The sequence below is a fragment of the Papio anubis genome, chromosome 1 (assembly GCF_008728515.1).
Source record: "Papio anubis isolate 15944 chromosome 1, Panubis1.0, whole genome shotgun sequence".
Classification (NCBI taxonomy): domain Eukaryota; kingdom Metazoa; phylum Chordata; class Mammalia; order Primates; family Cercopithecidae; genus Papio; species Papio anubis.
Window position 1 is genome coordinate 131,753,705 of NC_044976.1, and position 14,556 is coordinate 131,768,260.

The 14,556-nt window shown below is 39.2% G+C and overlaps 2 protein-coding genes across 3 annotated transcripts in view; both read right to left on the minus strand.

Moving 5' to 3' along the window:
* Nucleotides 1–935, minus strand: part of SDHC (succinate dehydrogenase complex subunit C) — a 2,654-nt gene extending 1,719 nt beyond the window's left edge. Inside the window, exon 1 of the mRNA XM_031666678.1 lies at nt 930–935. Within this exon, the coding sequence (XP_031522538.1) occupies nt 930–935 (6 nt within the window). The remainder of the gene's footprint in view (nt 1–929) is intronic.
* The window catches only part of LOC116270115 (zinc finger protein 721-like), a 34,252-nt gene continuing 19,883 nt past the window's right edge, over nt 188–14,556 (minus strand). For both annotated transcript variants that reach the window (XM_031654872.1, XM_031654874.1), the window contains one exon: nt 188–2,151. In XM_031654872.1, the coding sequence (XP_031510732.1) occupies nt 1,010–2,151 (1,142 nt within the window). In that variant the 3' untranslated portion in view covers nt 188–1,009. The remainder of the gene's footprint in view (nt 2,152–14,556) is intronic.

Genomic DNA, 14,556 nt, shown 5'->3' on the forward strand with positions numbered 1-14,556 from the left:
TTTTTTTTGAGAGTTTCACTCTTCTTACCCAGGCTGGAGTGCAATGGCATGATCTTGGCTCACACAACCTCCACCTCCTGGGTTCAAGCGATTATCCTGTCTCAGCCTCCCAAGTAGCTGGGATTACAGCCATGGACCACCACGCCCTGCTAATTTCTGTATTTTTAGTAGAGACGGGGTTTCTCCATGTTGGTCAGGCTGTCCTTGAACTCTCGACTTCAAGTGATCCACCCTCCTTGGCTCCCAAAGTATTGGGAATATAGGTGTAAGCCACTGTGCCCGGCCTCTGGTGTTTCTTAAGCTGCAGCTTCTGAACAGATGTTTTTCCACATTTACTACAGTCGTAGGATTTCTCTCCATTATAAATTCTCTGATGTTGAACAAAGTTTGAGCAACTGCTTCAGAGTTTTCCTCTAGTACAAAATGTATACAGTAAGTTCTGGGATACAAGTACAGGCACTAGAGCCCTCTTTATCTTTGTATTCTCTGTCTTAAGACTACTCTTCTTAACTTTAATAGCCTGTATTTTATATAAGGTCTTTCAACAGAAATTACATAATACTTTTATTAACTATAAATTTAGAGTAGACATTAATAGCTTTTGTATATTTTTATATTTGTACAAGTATCCTCACATATAAATACTATCATCTGCAAAGATATTAAGCATTGGTTAAAAGTTCTCCCACATTTTTTGTGTATCTAGATGTGTTCTTCAGTAGGAATTACACTAGGAAGTGACAAGAATTTGAAGTCTTTGTCACATTTTAAATGTTAATTTGGCTTCTCATCAATATAATTACTTATTGTTTACAACAGATTGAGGTGTGGTTAAAAGCTTTCTCACATTTTTCATATTTGTAGAGTTTCTCTCCATCATGAATTATCTTAAAATTAGAAAGGATAGAGGAGTATTTAAAGACTGCGACCGTCATAAGACATTCCCCTGGTATGAGTTCTCTGATGTTTAAGAAGGCTGGAGTACAGCTTAAAGGCTTTGCCATATCCTTTACACTTGTATAGTTTTATCTCCAGTATGAATTTTCTTATGTGCATAAAGATTTGCAGACTGTCTAAAGGTTTTGCCACATTCTTCACATGTGTAGGGTTTCTCTCCAGTATGAATTCTCCTATGTACATAAAGGATTGCAGACTGTCTAAAGGCTTTGCCGCATTCTTCACATGTGTAGGGTTTCTCTCCAGTATGAATTCTCCTATGTTTAGTAAGGACTGCGGAACTATTAAAGGCTTTATCACATTCTAAACATTTAAAGGGTTTCTCACCTGTATGTATCCTCTTATGTTTAGCAAAGCTTGAGGATGAGGTAATGACTTTGCCACATTCCTTACATTTGTAGGGTTTCTTTCCAGTGTGAATTTTCTCTTGTCTATTCAGGTGTGAGGACTGTTTAAACACTTCCCCCCGTTCTTTACATTTGTAGGGTTTATCTCCAGTATGAATTTTCTTATATTCATTCAGGTTTGTGGACCATCCGAAGGCTCTGCCACGATCTTCACATGTGTAGGGTTTCTCTCCAGTGTAAATTCTCTTATGTGCAGCAAGGTTTCTTGACCTACTAAAGGCTTTGCCACTCTCTTCACATTTGTAAGGTTTCTCTCCAGCATGAATGTTCTTGTGTTGATTCAGGGCTGTGGACCGTCCAAAGGCTTTGCCACACTCTTCACATTTGTAAGGTTTCTCTCCAGTATGAATTTTCTTGTGTTGATTCAGGGCTATGGACCATCCAAAGTCTTTGCCACATTCTTCACATGTGTAGGGTTTCTCTCCAGCATGAATTCCTTTATGTTGAGTTATGTCTGAGAACTTCTCAAATGACTTGCCGTATTGGTTACATTTGAAGTGTTTCTCTCCAGTATGTCTTGTCTTGTCTTTGTTTGAATTTGCAAATTTACTAAAAACTTTGACACCTGCATTACATTGAAATATTTTGCTCTGGGTATTTGGCAAGCATTGATTAATTCCATTATAACCTCCTTTCTGCACTTTACACACATTCATACTTTTACAGCCATTCCTTAATTGTAAATTCTCATGCCCACATTTTTCATATCTTCTCAGTATACATTTGTGGAATGAATCTTCTATTCCCTGCACTGGCAAAAAGTCTTGGGTGAAATGAGAACACATAGCTGAAAGAAATAAAAAATAACAAATTATCCCAGTTACTAGATTCATATGAATATACTTTACAAATCTTATAAAATTATACAAAGTACACTAGTAAGATGGCATAACAAAAATACCACAAGTCATAACTTCTTCACAGACATATACACGTAACAAACATATAGTGATCAAAATGCCTTTGTGTGAAATCTATAAATGTGTTAATTGTATGCAATGCCTCAGGTAAGCACAATGCCAAGAGCCACATAGAACAGGAAAGAATGTTTGCTACATTCACCTACCAACAGCTCTTCCTCCTCCCCAATATAGCACTATGCCATTAGGAGAAAACTCTCAACTGTCTTTTTCCTTAAAAGCGAAAAAAAATACTGACACACATATCCTTACTTCTGCCTTTTGGGGTCTTTACAAAAACTGATTTCTGCCTCCCATAAAACAGTGCTGAAAGAAATGGTGATACTTTGGAAGAACAACTTGGGTATGTGAAGACAAATTACAAATATTTCAAGAGCAGACTGAAGTGCTAAATACAGGCAACAGGTATTTTTTTTTTTTTTTTTTTGAAATGGAGTCTCACTCTCTCACCCAGGCTGGAGTGCACTGGCGTGATCTTGGCTCACTGCAAGCCCCACCTCCTGGGTTCACGCCATTCTCCTGCCTCAGCCTCCCCAGTAGCTGGGACTACAGGCGCCTGCCACCACGCCTGGCTAATTTTTGTGTTTTTAGTAGAGACGGGGTTTCACTGTGTTAGCCAGGCTGGTTTCGATCTCCTGACCTCATGATCTGCCTGCCTTAGCCTCCCAAAGTGCTGGGATTACAGGCGTGAGCCACCACGCCTGGCCAATTAGAGACTTTTAAGAGGAAACATGAAGAAACCCTTTTAACTAAAAAATAAACACGAAATTCCAGACAAGAGACATGCTTCCAACATGTATGACAAGTTCCCATAATCTCTATCAAAGATAATTGGCTTCAGACTACGTCATGACAAACGAACATAATAAACGTTGTGACAAACAGCTTTTTGTTAATGCTCAAATAACAAGCAAATATTACAATGTATACAAAATAATTTTAAATTTTTCAGAGAACCATAAAAAACAAAGATGTACAAATTTTTAAAATGTAATCTGAATAATGCTGAATCAGTTAACTGAAAACACATACAACTAAACGTAATCAGAAAAATTAGAACATCAGTGAAAACATTAAAAACAAAAAAAAATCATGGAGGTGACAAATACGAAATGACTCAGAAATTTTCAAAAGTGAAAGGATGCAATAAATGAAGCAGCTCAACAAACTTCAACTAGGATACACACACAGAGATTTATGGCAAGGCGCATATATAAGCAAAGTTTCAAAAATCAAACACAAGAAGGGCGTCTCAGGAACTGCAAAATAAAAGTGATGTGTCATTTATAAGTGTGGTCTTATTACCAGTGAATCTGTCAACAAAAGTATTTCACACCAGAAGGAATTGCAATATAACTAAGGTGCTGGAGAAAAAAAAAAAAAAATTATACATGGGAATAATATAACCAGCAAAACTGTCCCAAAACTAAAGAAAAAGTAAAGACCTTTCAAGATAAGCAAACGCTGAAAAAGTATATTAGCACAACACCTGTCTTACCAAAAAAATACTGAAGAAAGCCTCTTCCAGTGAAAATAACATAATGCAAGAAAACCAAACATAATCATATGAAAATACGTAACTTTCTGAAAAAGATATGCACATACACAAAATTCTGTACTACTATCATAATAGTGCAGAAAACATTTTAATTATTCTCTAAAATTTTAAAGTTAAAAGCATAAAAATGATCATAAAGTGTTGATCATTATCCAGTAATAATATACAACATAAAAAATGATTACTGACATCAGTAACGAACTTGAGGACAGATGTAATGAGGAAGTTTTCTTTTATTCCTTTCTCACTCTGTCACCCAGACTGGAGTGCAGTGGCATGATCTAAGCTCACGGCAACCTCTGTCTGCCCAGTTCAGGTGATTCTCCTGCCTCACCCTCCTAGGACTACAGGTACATACCACCATACCCTTCTAATTTTTTGTATTTTTAATAGAGACGGGGTTTCACCATGCTGGCCAGGCTGGTCTCAAACTCCTAACCTCATGATGTGCCTGCCTCGGCCTCCCAAAGTGCTGGGATTACACGCATGAGCGACCGCGCCCAGCCCTTTTTTTTTTTTTTTGAGACAGAGCCTCACTCTGTTGCCAGGCTGGAGTGCAGCCGTGCAATCTTGGCTCACTGCAACTTCCACCTCCTAGGTTCAAGCAATTCTCCTGCCTTAGCCTCCCAAGTAGCTGGGACTACAGGCGCGGGGCACCACAGGCAGCTAATTTTTGTATTTCTGGTGAAGATGGGGTTTCAACATGTTGACCAGGATGTTCTCGATCTCTTTTCGTGAACTGACTGCCTGGGCCTCTCAAAGTGCTGGGATTACACGTGTGAGCGCCCAGCCAAGGAAGAATTTTCAAATGCAACTCAGGTTTTTACCAGTTTTAAATATATTATTTTGCCGGGCACGGTGGCTCAATTCTGTAATCCCAGCACTCTGGGAGGCCAAGGAGGGTGGATCACGAGGTCAGGAGATCGAGACCATCCTGGCTAACATGGTAAAACCCCCTCTCTACTAAAAATACAAAAAACTTTAGCCGGGCATGGTGGCGGGCGCCTGTAGTCCCAGCTAGTTGAGATGCTGAGGCAGGAGAATGGTGAGAACCCGGAAAGCAGAGCTTGCAGTGAGCCCAGATTGCGCCACTGCACTCCAGCCTGGGCCACTGAAGAAGGCTCCGTCTCAAAAAAATAAGACAAAATAAAAATATATTATTTTAAGAAATTTTATGTACTTCCCAAGATACCAGAAAAACGTATCTCTATGGATACACCAAAAAATAAGATGACAGAAAAAGAAAATAAGGGGCAAAAATGAAATAATCCAGCAAAACAATAAAACTTACGAAGTAAAGGTTTCCATTCAAAATACATTCACCAAATAAAGGGATTGATTGCAAAACTTAACATGATCCAGCTTGCTTTTCTACAGGAGTCACTTGAGATGTAATGATTAAAAAAGACTGAAAAGGGCAAAATGAAAGAAGACATTTCATGCAAATAACCAAATAAGAGGTCCAAATTATACAACACAAAGTACATCTTAAGTCAAAACTGTCCTATTTCATAAAATATACTTTAACTAAAAGTTCGTAAGAAAGAAGGACATTAAACAATAATAAAGTTCCTTTACTGGGAACTCATGACAAATGTGTGTATACATATGTTAATGTGTCTGTGTGTTTATGTGTGTCCCACATTGAGTTCCAAATATACAAAGCCAATGCTGACAGAACTAAAGCAAGACAAAAAAAGCAATATAATTATACTAGGATATTTAAATACCTCAATTTCTGTAAAGAATAATGAAACAAGATAAAATATTCACAACAGGAGACTTGAAAGCAGTATTAAACAATTATGCCTAACAGAATTGTAGAGAACATTGCTCAACAACAAGAGAATACACACCTTCCTCAATAGCTCATATAATATTCTCCAGGATAAACGACATATTAGGACACAAAAAAAGTCTTAACAGAAGTTTTTAAAATTGAAATTTTACAGATTACTTTTAATGACCAAACTGGAATGAGAGTAGAAATTAATAAAAGAAAGAAAACTATAAACCCTGTCTACACTAAAACTACAAAAAATTAGCCAGGCGTGGTGGCAGGCAACTGTAGTCCCAGCTACTGTACAGGCTGAGGGAGGAGGATGGCGTGAACCCAGGAGGCGGAGCTTGTAGTAAGCTGAGAGTGCGCCACTGCACTCCAGCCTGGGCAACAGAGCAAGACTCTGTATCCCCGCCCCCCCCCCCAAAAAATGTACATACTTATAGAAATTAAACAACACAAACTAAAGATTGAAATAATAAAGATGTCTAGACTGCGCAATGTAATCTACAGATTAAATGCAATCCCTGTCAAATTTGTAATTAAATTATTGTAGTAATAGAAACAGCAACCCCCATATTATACGAAATTAAGAAACAGTGAAGTACCCAACAATTGTCAAAAACAGAAGCAATCTCAGAGGCTTCACAGTTCCTGATTTCAAAACACATAAAAAGCTAAAGAATTAAAACAATTTGGGATGGGTATAAAGCTGAACAGCTGGATCAATAAAATAAAATCTAGCAAAAATATAAACACACACAGTCACATGAAGAATAATTTAGACATTCATAATTATTGCAGCATTGTTACTGAAAGCAAATAAATGCAACACAGATTTCTCTCACCAAACTGATAAATTAGAAATATTAAAATTATGAAATATTACTGTTGATAAAAAGCAAAAAATCAAACAAGTGAAGATAAATCTTGATGACATTAATATAAAATAAGTCACAAAGAGAAACTGTATAAATCAACTTACATCAGATATCTAAAGCAGTTTGACTTTAAAACAACAGAATCGTGTTTGTAAAGGGCCAGAAAATAGAAAAAGTAGGTAGTTGTTTAACGTGTATTGAGTGTTAGCTTTGCAAGATAAACATATTCTAAACATAGAATGCATAACAATGTTAATATGACTAAGCCGAATATTTAACAAATATATGATTGTAAAGTCTATGCATTTTTGAAAACAATTAAAAATAATATCTAAGAGAGGTATGACACTTTTGGAAATTATCTTCAAATCACAAAAGTGTTTCTGACACACACACAAAAATACAGATTTACAAACAAATAGAGGGCAAAATTAGGAGAATTTCAATGACTACTCACCTAGGCAGGGTAAAATCACCATGGTATACACAAATAAAACAAGTATGCAACTTACAAACAATAGGGAAAGAATATGCAGACAGATAAACACAGAGACTCTTAAAGTAGACAGTGTACACAGCTGAGTGCTTTCATACACAATAACAACATTAAATAAAAACATCCTTCTCATGTTCCAGGTCTCAGACAACAGGTTTTCTACTCTTTCCTGTTCAGTATAATTTCGGCCATTAGTCTGTCATATATAGTCTTTATTGTGTATAGGTATACGATCTATACCTAATTTGAGTTTCTTAAATCACAAAGACATGTTCAGTTTTGCCAAATGCTTCTGCATTCACAATAAAAAATAAAGCTGTCTAATAACAAATGTAATTTAAAAGGTGAACACTCTACACTGAAATTTATAAATCATTAAAAACTGAAAAAAGGCAAGAAAAATTGAAAGTATTGCTCATAAAATTAAAAAATATTGTGAAAGTTCAATCTCTATCAAATCAATGCAATCTCTATCAAAATACCAATGACTTTTTTCACAGAAATGGAGAAAACAAACTTAAACTTTATACGGAACCATCAAAGACCCCCCAAATAGCAAAAGTAATCCTGAGCCAAAAAAAAAAAAACCAGCTGGAAGCATCACACTACCTGACTCCAAAATATACTACAAAGCTATAATAAGCAAAATAGCATGATACTGGCATAAAAACAAACAGATCAAACTATCCAGTGAGCCCAGTAATAAATTCCTGAACCTAGAAACAAGTGATTTTCAAACAAAAATGTCAATAACACACATTTGGAAAAAGACAGTGTTTTCAATAAATGGTGCTAGGAAAATTATCTACAAGATAATAAAAAAAATAAAACTAGGCTCCTACCTTTTATGATATAAAAAACTCAATCACAAATAAAGATTTCAATGGGAAACCCAAATAAAGCTATTTGAAGTAAACTATACAGGAATGCTTTGCCACATAGTACAGAGCAAGGAATCTCAAAAGCACAGGCAAAAGAAGCAAAAATATGCAAATGGGATTACAACAAAGTAAAAATGCTTTGCACAGCAAAGACAACAACAGAGTGAAGAGATAACCTACAGAATGAAAGAAAATATTTGCGAAATAGACATATGACAAAAGATAAATTTACAGAATATATAACAAACTTAACAAAAATAACACAATTTGAACATAGGCAAGAGACTTTAAGAGACGTTTTTCAAAAGAAATACAAATAGCCAAAAAGTACATGCAAAGATGCTCAACATCACTAATTGTCAGAGAAATGCAAATCAGAACAAGATAACACTTCACTCCAATTAGAATGACTAATTAGAAAGACAAAAAAAAAGGTTGGTGAGAATGAATAGAAAAGGAAACACATACAGTTGGAAAAATTATAAGTTAGTAGAGCCATTATAGAAAAAAATAAGTATCACAGGATAACATATATTTAAACCATCAACAAATGGTATTTTTTTTTTTTTTTTTTTTTTTTTGAGACGGAGTCTCGCTCTGTCGCCCAGGCTGGAGTGCAGTGGCCAGATCTCAACTCACTGCAAGCTCCGCCTCCCGGGTTCACGCCATTCTCCTGCCTCAGCCTCCCGAGTAGCTGGGACTACAGGTGCCCACCACCTCGCCCGGCTATTTTTTTGTATTTTTTTAGTAGAGACGGGGTTTCACCGGGTTAGCCAGGATGGTCTCGATCTGCTGACCTTGTGATCCGCCCGTCTCGGCCTCCCAAAGTGCTGGGATTACAGGCTTGAGCCACCGCGCCCGGCCAACAAATGGTATTTTAACACTGTTTCTTTGACTCCTCGCCTACACAATAAACTGTGGATGACCAGATACACACACACACACACACACACACACACACACACACACACACAAAATAATTCAAATTGCTGGATCACGTTCTATTTAATTTTTTAATTAAATGGGATTGCTGGAACATATGTAAGTTCTATTTTCATTGTAGCTAAAGAAAACAAAACCAGTATGTCAAAGAGAAATCTACACTCCCATGTTTACTACAGCACTATTTACAATGGCCAAGATATATGGAATCAATCCAAGTGTCCAAAACTTGGATGAATAAAGAAAATGTAGTATATATACACAATAAAATACTATTCATCTACAAAAGAGAATTCAATTTTGGTATTTGCCACAACACAGATGAATCTGGAGGCCATTACGTTAAGTGAAATAAAACAGATACACTGAGACAAATACCACATGATCTTACACATATGTGAAATCTAATATAAACATTTATGATGAAGGCTATATGCAACTAGTCTTGGCAATCAGTTTTTGAATATAACATCAAAGGTTTACACATGTATTTAAAATATCCCAAAAAAGCTGGGCATGGTGTCTTATGCCTATAATCCCAGCACTCTGGGAGGCCAAGGCGGGCAGATCACAAGTTCAGGAGATCAAGACCATCCTGGCTAACACAGTGAAATCCCCTCTTTACTAAAAATACAACGAAATTAGCCGGGCATGGTGGCGGGTGCCTGTAGTCCCAGCTACTCGGGAGGCTGAGGAAGGAGAATGGCGTGAACCTGGGAGGCAGAGCTTGCAGTGAGCCGAGATTGCACCACTGCACTCCAGCCTGGGCAACAGAGGGATACTCTGTCTCAAAAAAATAACATAACATAATATAACATAACATAATCCCAAAAATATTCAAGGCAGGGCTTTAAATACATGTTTACACATGCATATTCATTCATTATTATTTACAAAAGACAATTCCTGGAAACACAAATGTCCCTTTAGAGATCAATATCAGATTTTTAAAATGTGACATATACATACAATATTTTATTTTAAAACAAAAATATTCTGACATATATTTGTGGAGGAAAAGTTAAATATTAAATTTGAACTCAATTGAACATGGACACAAACAGTGGTCACCAAGTCCCAGAACAGGTTGTGAGTCCCTTGAGGTCTTCAGCCAGCACTATTATGAAGAAATCTCTATTTCAATCTATTCCTATATATTAGTTATTGAAAAAGAATAGACAATCACAAAAACAAGTTGACCTTTTTGTGTTCCTGGAGCCCAGTTCACGAAAGGCCCTAGTGATAGGACCTCATGCCAAACAACTCATTATAAAAACAGCTAGGGTCCCATAGCATGACGAACCTTCATGAGACCCCTCCTCGTCTGTGCACGGATGGGTGGCCGACTCTGGAGCCCGGGCTGTTGCTTCCCAGTCTGGTGGTGAATCCTCCACAGTCTGGTGAATGTAAATATATATACCTCTTTTCCCTTCTCCCCTTCCCATTGCAATTTGGTTATTACATCATTTGCTTATTATATCTGCACTGTCATTTACGTGAGATAAAGGTTGTTTACCCTTAAAGGTATTGTGTGTTTTCTCCCCCTAACACATTTCCCGCACAGATCATTTTGGGTGTCAGGAACAGGATCCGAAAGCGAAAACGTGCCATTTTTCAGCCACAAGGAATGGGCTGGGAGCTTGGGGGCTTCCCATATCCTGGGATGGGAACTCCCGCAGTTCTCTCCTTTGGCCATTGAGTGATCCAAGGGAACTGGTCTTTTTGAAAATAGGGAATCTAAATTAGTGCATTTTGAACCGTTGGCTGTGCGTGAGGTGCTGCAGGGAATCCCAGTTGATAAAGGGAATGCTGAGGGAATTGCCCGGCGTGGATAGTGCTTGCTTACTGCTTATAAGTTAACGTGTCAAGACAGGGACTGGTTGCTACACGAGAAATGTAAGCTGAAAAAAAAAATGCTAATCTGACTTCCTGACTGGCCCTGGCCAGGCCTATGTCTTGACTGATCAGGCTCAAAGCTATCAGCCTATTGCTGAAAAAAGCAGCTGTCCAAATGGCCCGGTCAGGGTAAAACTGAAGAACTAGTCAGCTGGGGCTTGGAGCAGGTAAAAACCCAGCTCCTATCTCAAAGATGGGAAATCAACCCTAGGAAAATTCAAGAACCTGCACAAACTGTAAAATTCCTTGGCATCCTATGAAATACACGGTAATAGTCCATTTTACAAAAGGCTAAGGCTAAAATACTAGAATTTGCAACCCCTGCCACTAAAAAGGAGGCCTAGAAATTTATTGGTTTGCTGGGATTGTGGAGACATCATATGCCCCACATGGATAACATATTACAACCTCTGCAATGCAGTCACTAGAAAATGCTATGACTTTCACTGGGGACAGAAAGAGAGAGCGTGGCTTTTGAACAAGCTAAACAAGCGTTGCAGCTGACCCTGGACCTACGGCCCATAAAAAATAGGCCACGAGAACTGCAAGTAGCTGTCCTAGATCAACATGCTAATCAGAGCCTTAGGCAGAAACAAGGTGGGAAGAGGGTACACCTTGGGGGTTTTGGACCCGGAAACTGCCAAAGGCTGGCAAAGCTTATACCCCTTCCAAGAAGCAATTGTTAGCTTTTTATTGGGCTTTGCTGGAAACAGAGGACCTTTGCTTCAACCATGAGGTCTTTATGAGGCCTGAAATTCCTATTATGACTTGGGTCATGAATTCCCCCAAAACTCACCAGATAGGGCACACTCAGGAAAGCAGCATTATAAAATGGAAATGGTATACAGAAGATAGGACTAAGCCAGGACGAAAGGGGATACTGCTTTTGCATAAGGATGTACAAAACTTGCCAGCTCAGAAAACCACCAAGAAAGCCCTTCAGATAAGAAAACCTCCCCCATCCAATGGGGCAAATCCTTTAAAAAACTAAGCCCAGAGGACCAGAAACATGCCTGGTTTACTAATGGTCCCACAAAATACACTGGTAGCACTTGATGCTAGAAGGCTGTGGCTTACAATCCTGTTAGAAAACATAAGCATTTCTGATGAAGGAAAAAGTGGAAGCAGCTAGCTGGTTGAACCAGTAGTGGTCCTCTGAGTTATTTAGGAGGAGGCCAGAGGGATCTGTCACTTGTATAGCAACTCTTGGTCAGGAGCAAATGGTCTTACTACCTGGTTGCACCAATGGCAACAAAACAAACGGTTAATTGTGAATAAAGAGGTTTGGGGAAAAAAATACTGGGAAGATACCTGAATCCTGGTGCACACTACCATTATCACTGTTTTCCATGTTGATGCTCACGTGTCTCTGTTTTCTCTTGACAGACTATTTAATCAGCAGGCAGATCAACAAGCCAAAATTTCCACCACAACTGAAAACTTGAATGTGAATGAATGGATTACAACATGTTCAAGCCTTGCGGTGAGAGGCATTATAATGTAATAACTATCTACTAACAGTCAGCACCTGTGTCTTTGTGCCTGAGGCCAAGAATAAGTTCATCAGCTGGGCAGCCACCACTGTAGAAGAAGCCAACCACAATCAATGTTGGCTATGAGGAGAGTTGCCAGAGGCCACCAGGAATGAGCTACCTTGGAGAATTGTCCCTGCCAACATTTCCGAATGGCTCTGTCACTGCCAATGGGGCCACAACAACAACAACTGCAATCCAACCTGGACTTCCTCTGACCAAACCAAGCAATCAATTTATGCCCAAGTCAGGTGAAAAGTGAACTCCACCTTCACCTTGCATCAAACGCCTTGGTATCCTGACCAACATGCCTGGAAAGGTATATACTGGGAACCCGCTGTGCTGAAGGCTGGATTCTGTATAGCACCCCACTCCCCCACTTTGTCTGGAGACTGTAAATGGCTCCTCTAATGTTACTCTGGGTTTCTCCCACCAGATAATTGTCAATATATACTCCAAATCAACAATATTGTCCCTAATGAAACACAATCTCTTTCCTACTTACACATTAGTACACTATGATTACAGTAACTATATTGCAGTCCCCTGGGGGGCCCTCTGGATATGTGGATCCTACGGGTCGTGACACCTGCCCCTACAATGGACACAAATACACTTGGGGGTGGCCATTAATTCCATTCACCATACAAATGTGCTGGACTCCTTGGTGATATTCTACTACAGTATTCTCCCCTGCCACTGCTACAATCCTGCTTCGGCAGCAATTAAAATATTAAGCATACATGTAGACAAAGCTCTCTACTAAAAATACAAAAATTAGCCAGGCATGGTGGTGGGCGCCTGTAGTCCCAGCTACTCAGGAGCCTGAGGCAGAAGAATCGCTTGAACCTGGGAGGCGAAGGTTGCAGTGAGCCAAGATCATGCCACTGCACTCCAGCCCAGCAACAGAGCCAGACTCCATCATAAATAAATAAGGAGAACCTACATGAAAAAACACTCCCCAGTAAAACAGAGTTGAAAATAAAAATAAAAAATTCTGACCTATAAAAGACTGAATATAATATAGATGTACCATAAAAACAATCCTTTAAATAACTACAGTTTTCATCTGTGACTGTGTACTTACGAAGATCTGGTGTTTTGAATCCTTACATGCAATGTACAGCAGTTTAAAAAAAATGGATCTCGGCCAGGCACAGTGGCTCACACCTGTAATCCCAGCACTTTTGGAGGCCGAGGCGGGCAGATCACAAGGTCAGGAGATTGAGACCATCCTGGCTAACACGGTGAAAACCTGTCTCTACTAAAAATATAAAACGCAAGCCGGGCATGGTGGTGGGCGCCTGTAGTCCTAGCTACTTGGGAGGCTGAGGCAGGAGAATGGCGTGGACCTGGGAGGCGGAGCTTGCAGTGAGCCAAGACAGAGCCACTGCACTCCAGCCTGGGCGACAGAGCGAGACTCTGTCTCAAAAACAAAAAGGATGCATCTCAATTAAAAAATGCTCTAATAAGAATGAGCCTTTTCAGTACATTTATTTGTTACACACAATGTGTAAATGTGAGCATTTTATTTCAGAAATGTGAATTTGAAATCTGATAAATTTGACACAGAATATATCAGGAACTGAAAACATAGTAAGATGGCAGGAGGTTCTCTACGCACAACTTCTACAGTTACAAAAATGCAGCACTTATGTCCTGAAAAAGGGCACTTTATGGGAGCCTTGGAATCCATGTCAAGGGTTGTGAACCCAAGACTGAGGAGGGCCGTATTGAAAAGACATGCCCTTGTTTGAGTGGCATGCTTGCCCATCACGGTCACAGCTACAAAATAAAATATGTCCAATTTTCATTGTAGGCTTAGCTGTAGACCATTTGGTTTTGTTCCTGCCACTAGAACCATCTGCAAAGACACCTAAACCAAGACACCTATGCCTCAGGTGAAAGGCCTTTAGAAGTTGGTTCTATCTGTGGTCTCCGAATTAGCCCCAAATCCACCCTTTGCACATGTCAGTCATGGTGTGGAAGAAATCCTGCCCAGACACCCACAGACAGAAACATCCATCTGTGCCCCTGGATGTAGGCTTGCCAGTATTTATTTGACAGTGGGTCTTCACGTGGCACTATAACCTGGCTCCAAGTCCATGCAACCAAAGTCCAGAAGTTTTTCCTAACCTGGGACCTGCCAAAAAGCACACGTATATGTGCCCCTGTAGGCATGTTGGCTGACTTCATTCCCACTGTGAATCGTGAAGCAGTCACATAACCACGCTCTGGTCTCTGTCACTTAGAGTCTGAAAGACGTCCTGCCCCCCCAGAAATCTGGAGGGAGAAATGCCATGAAC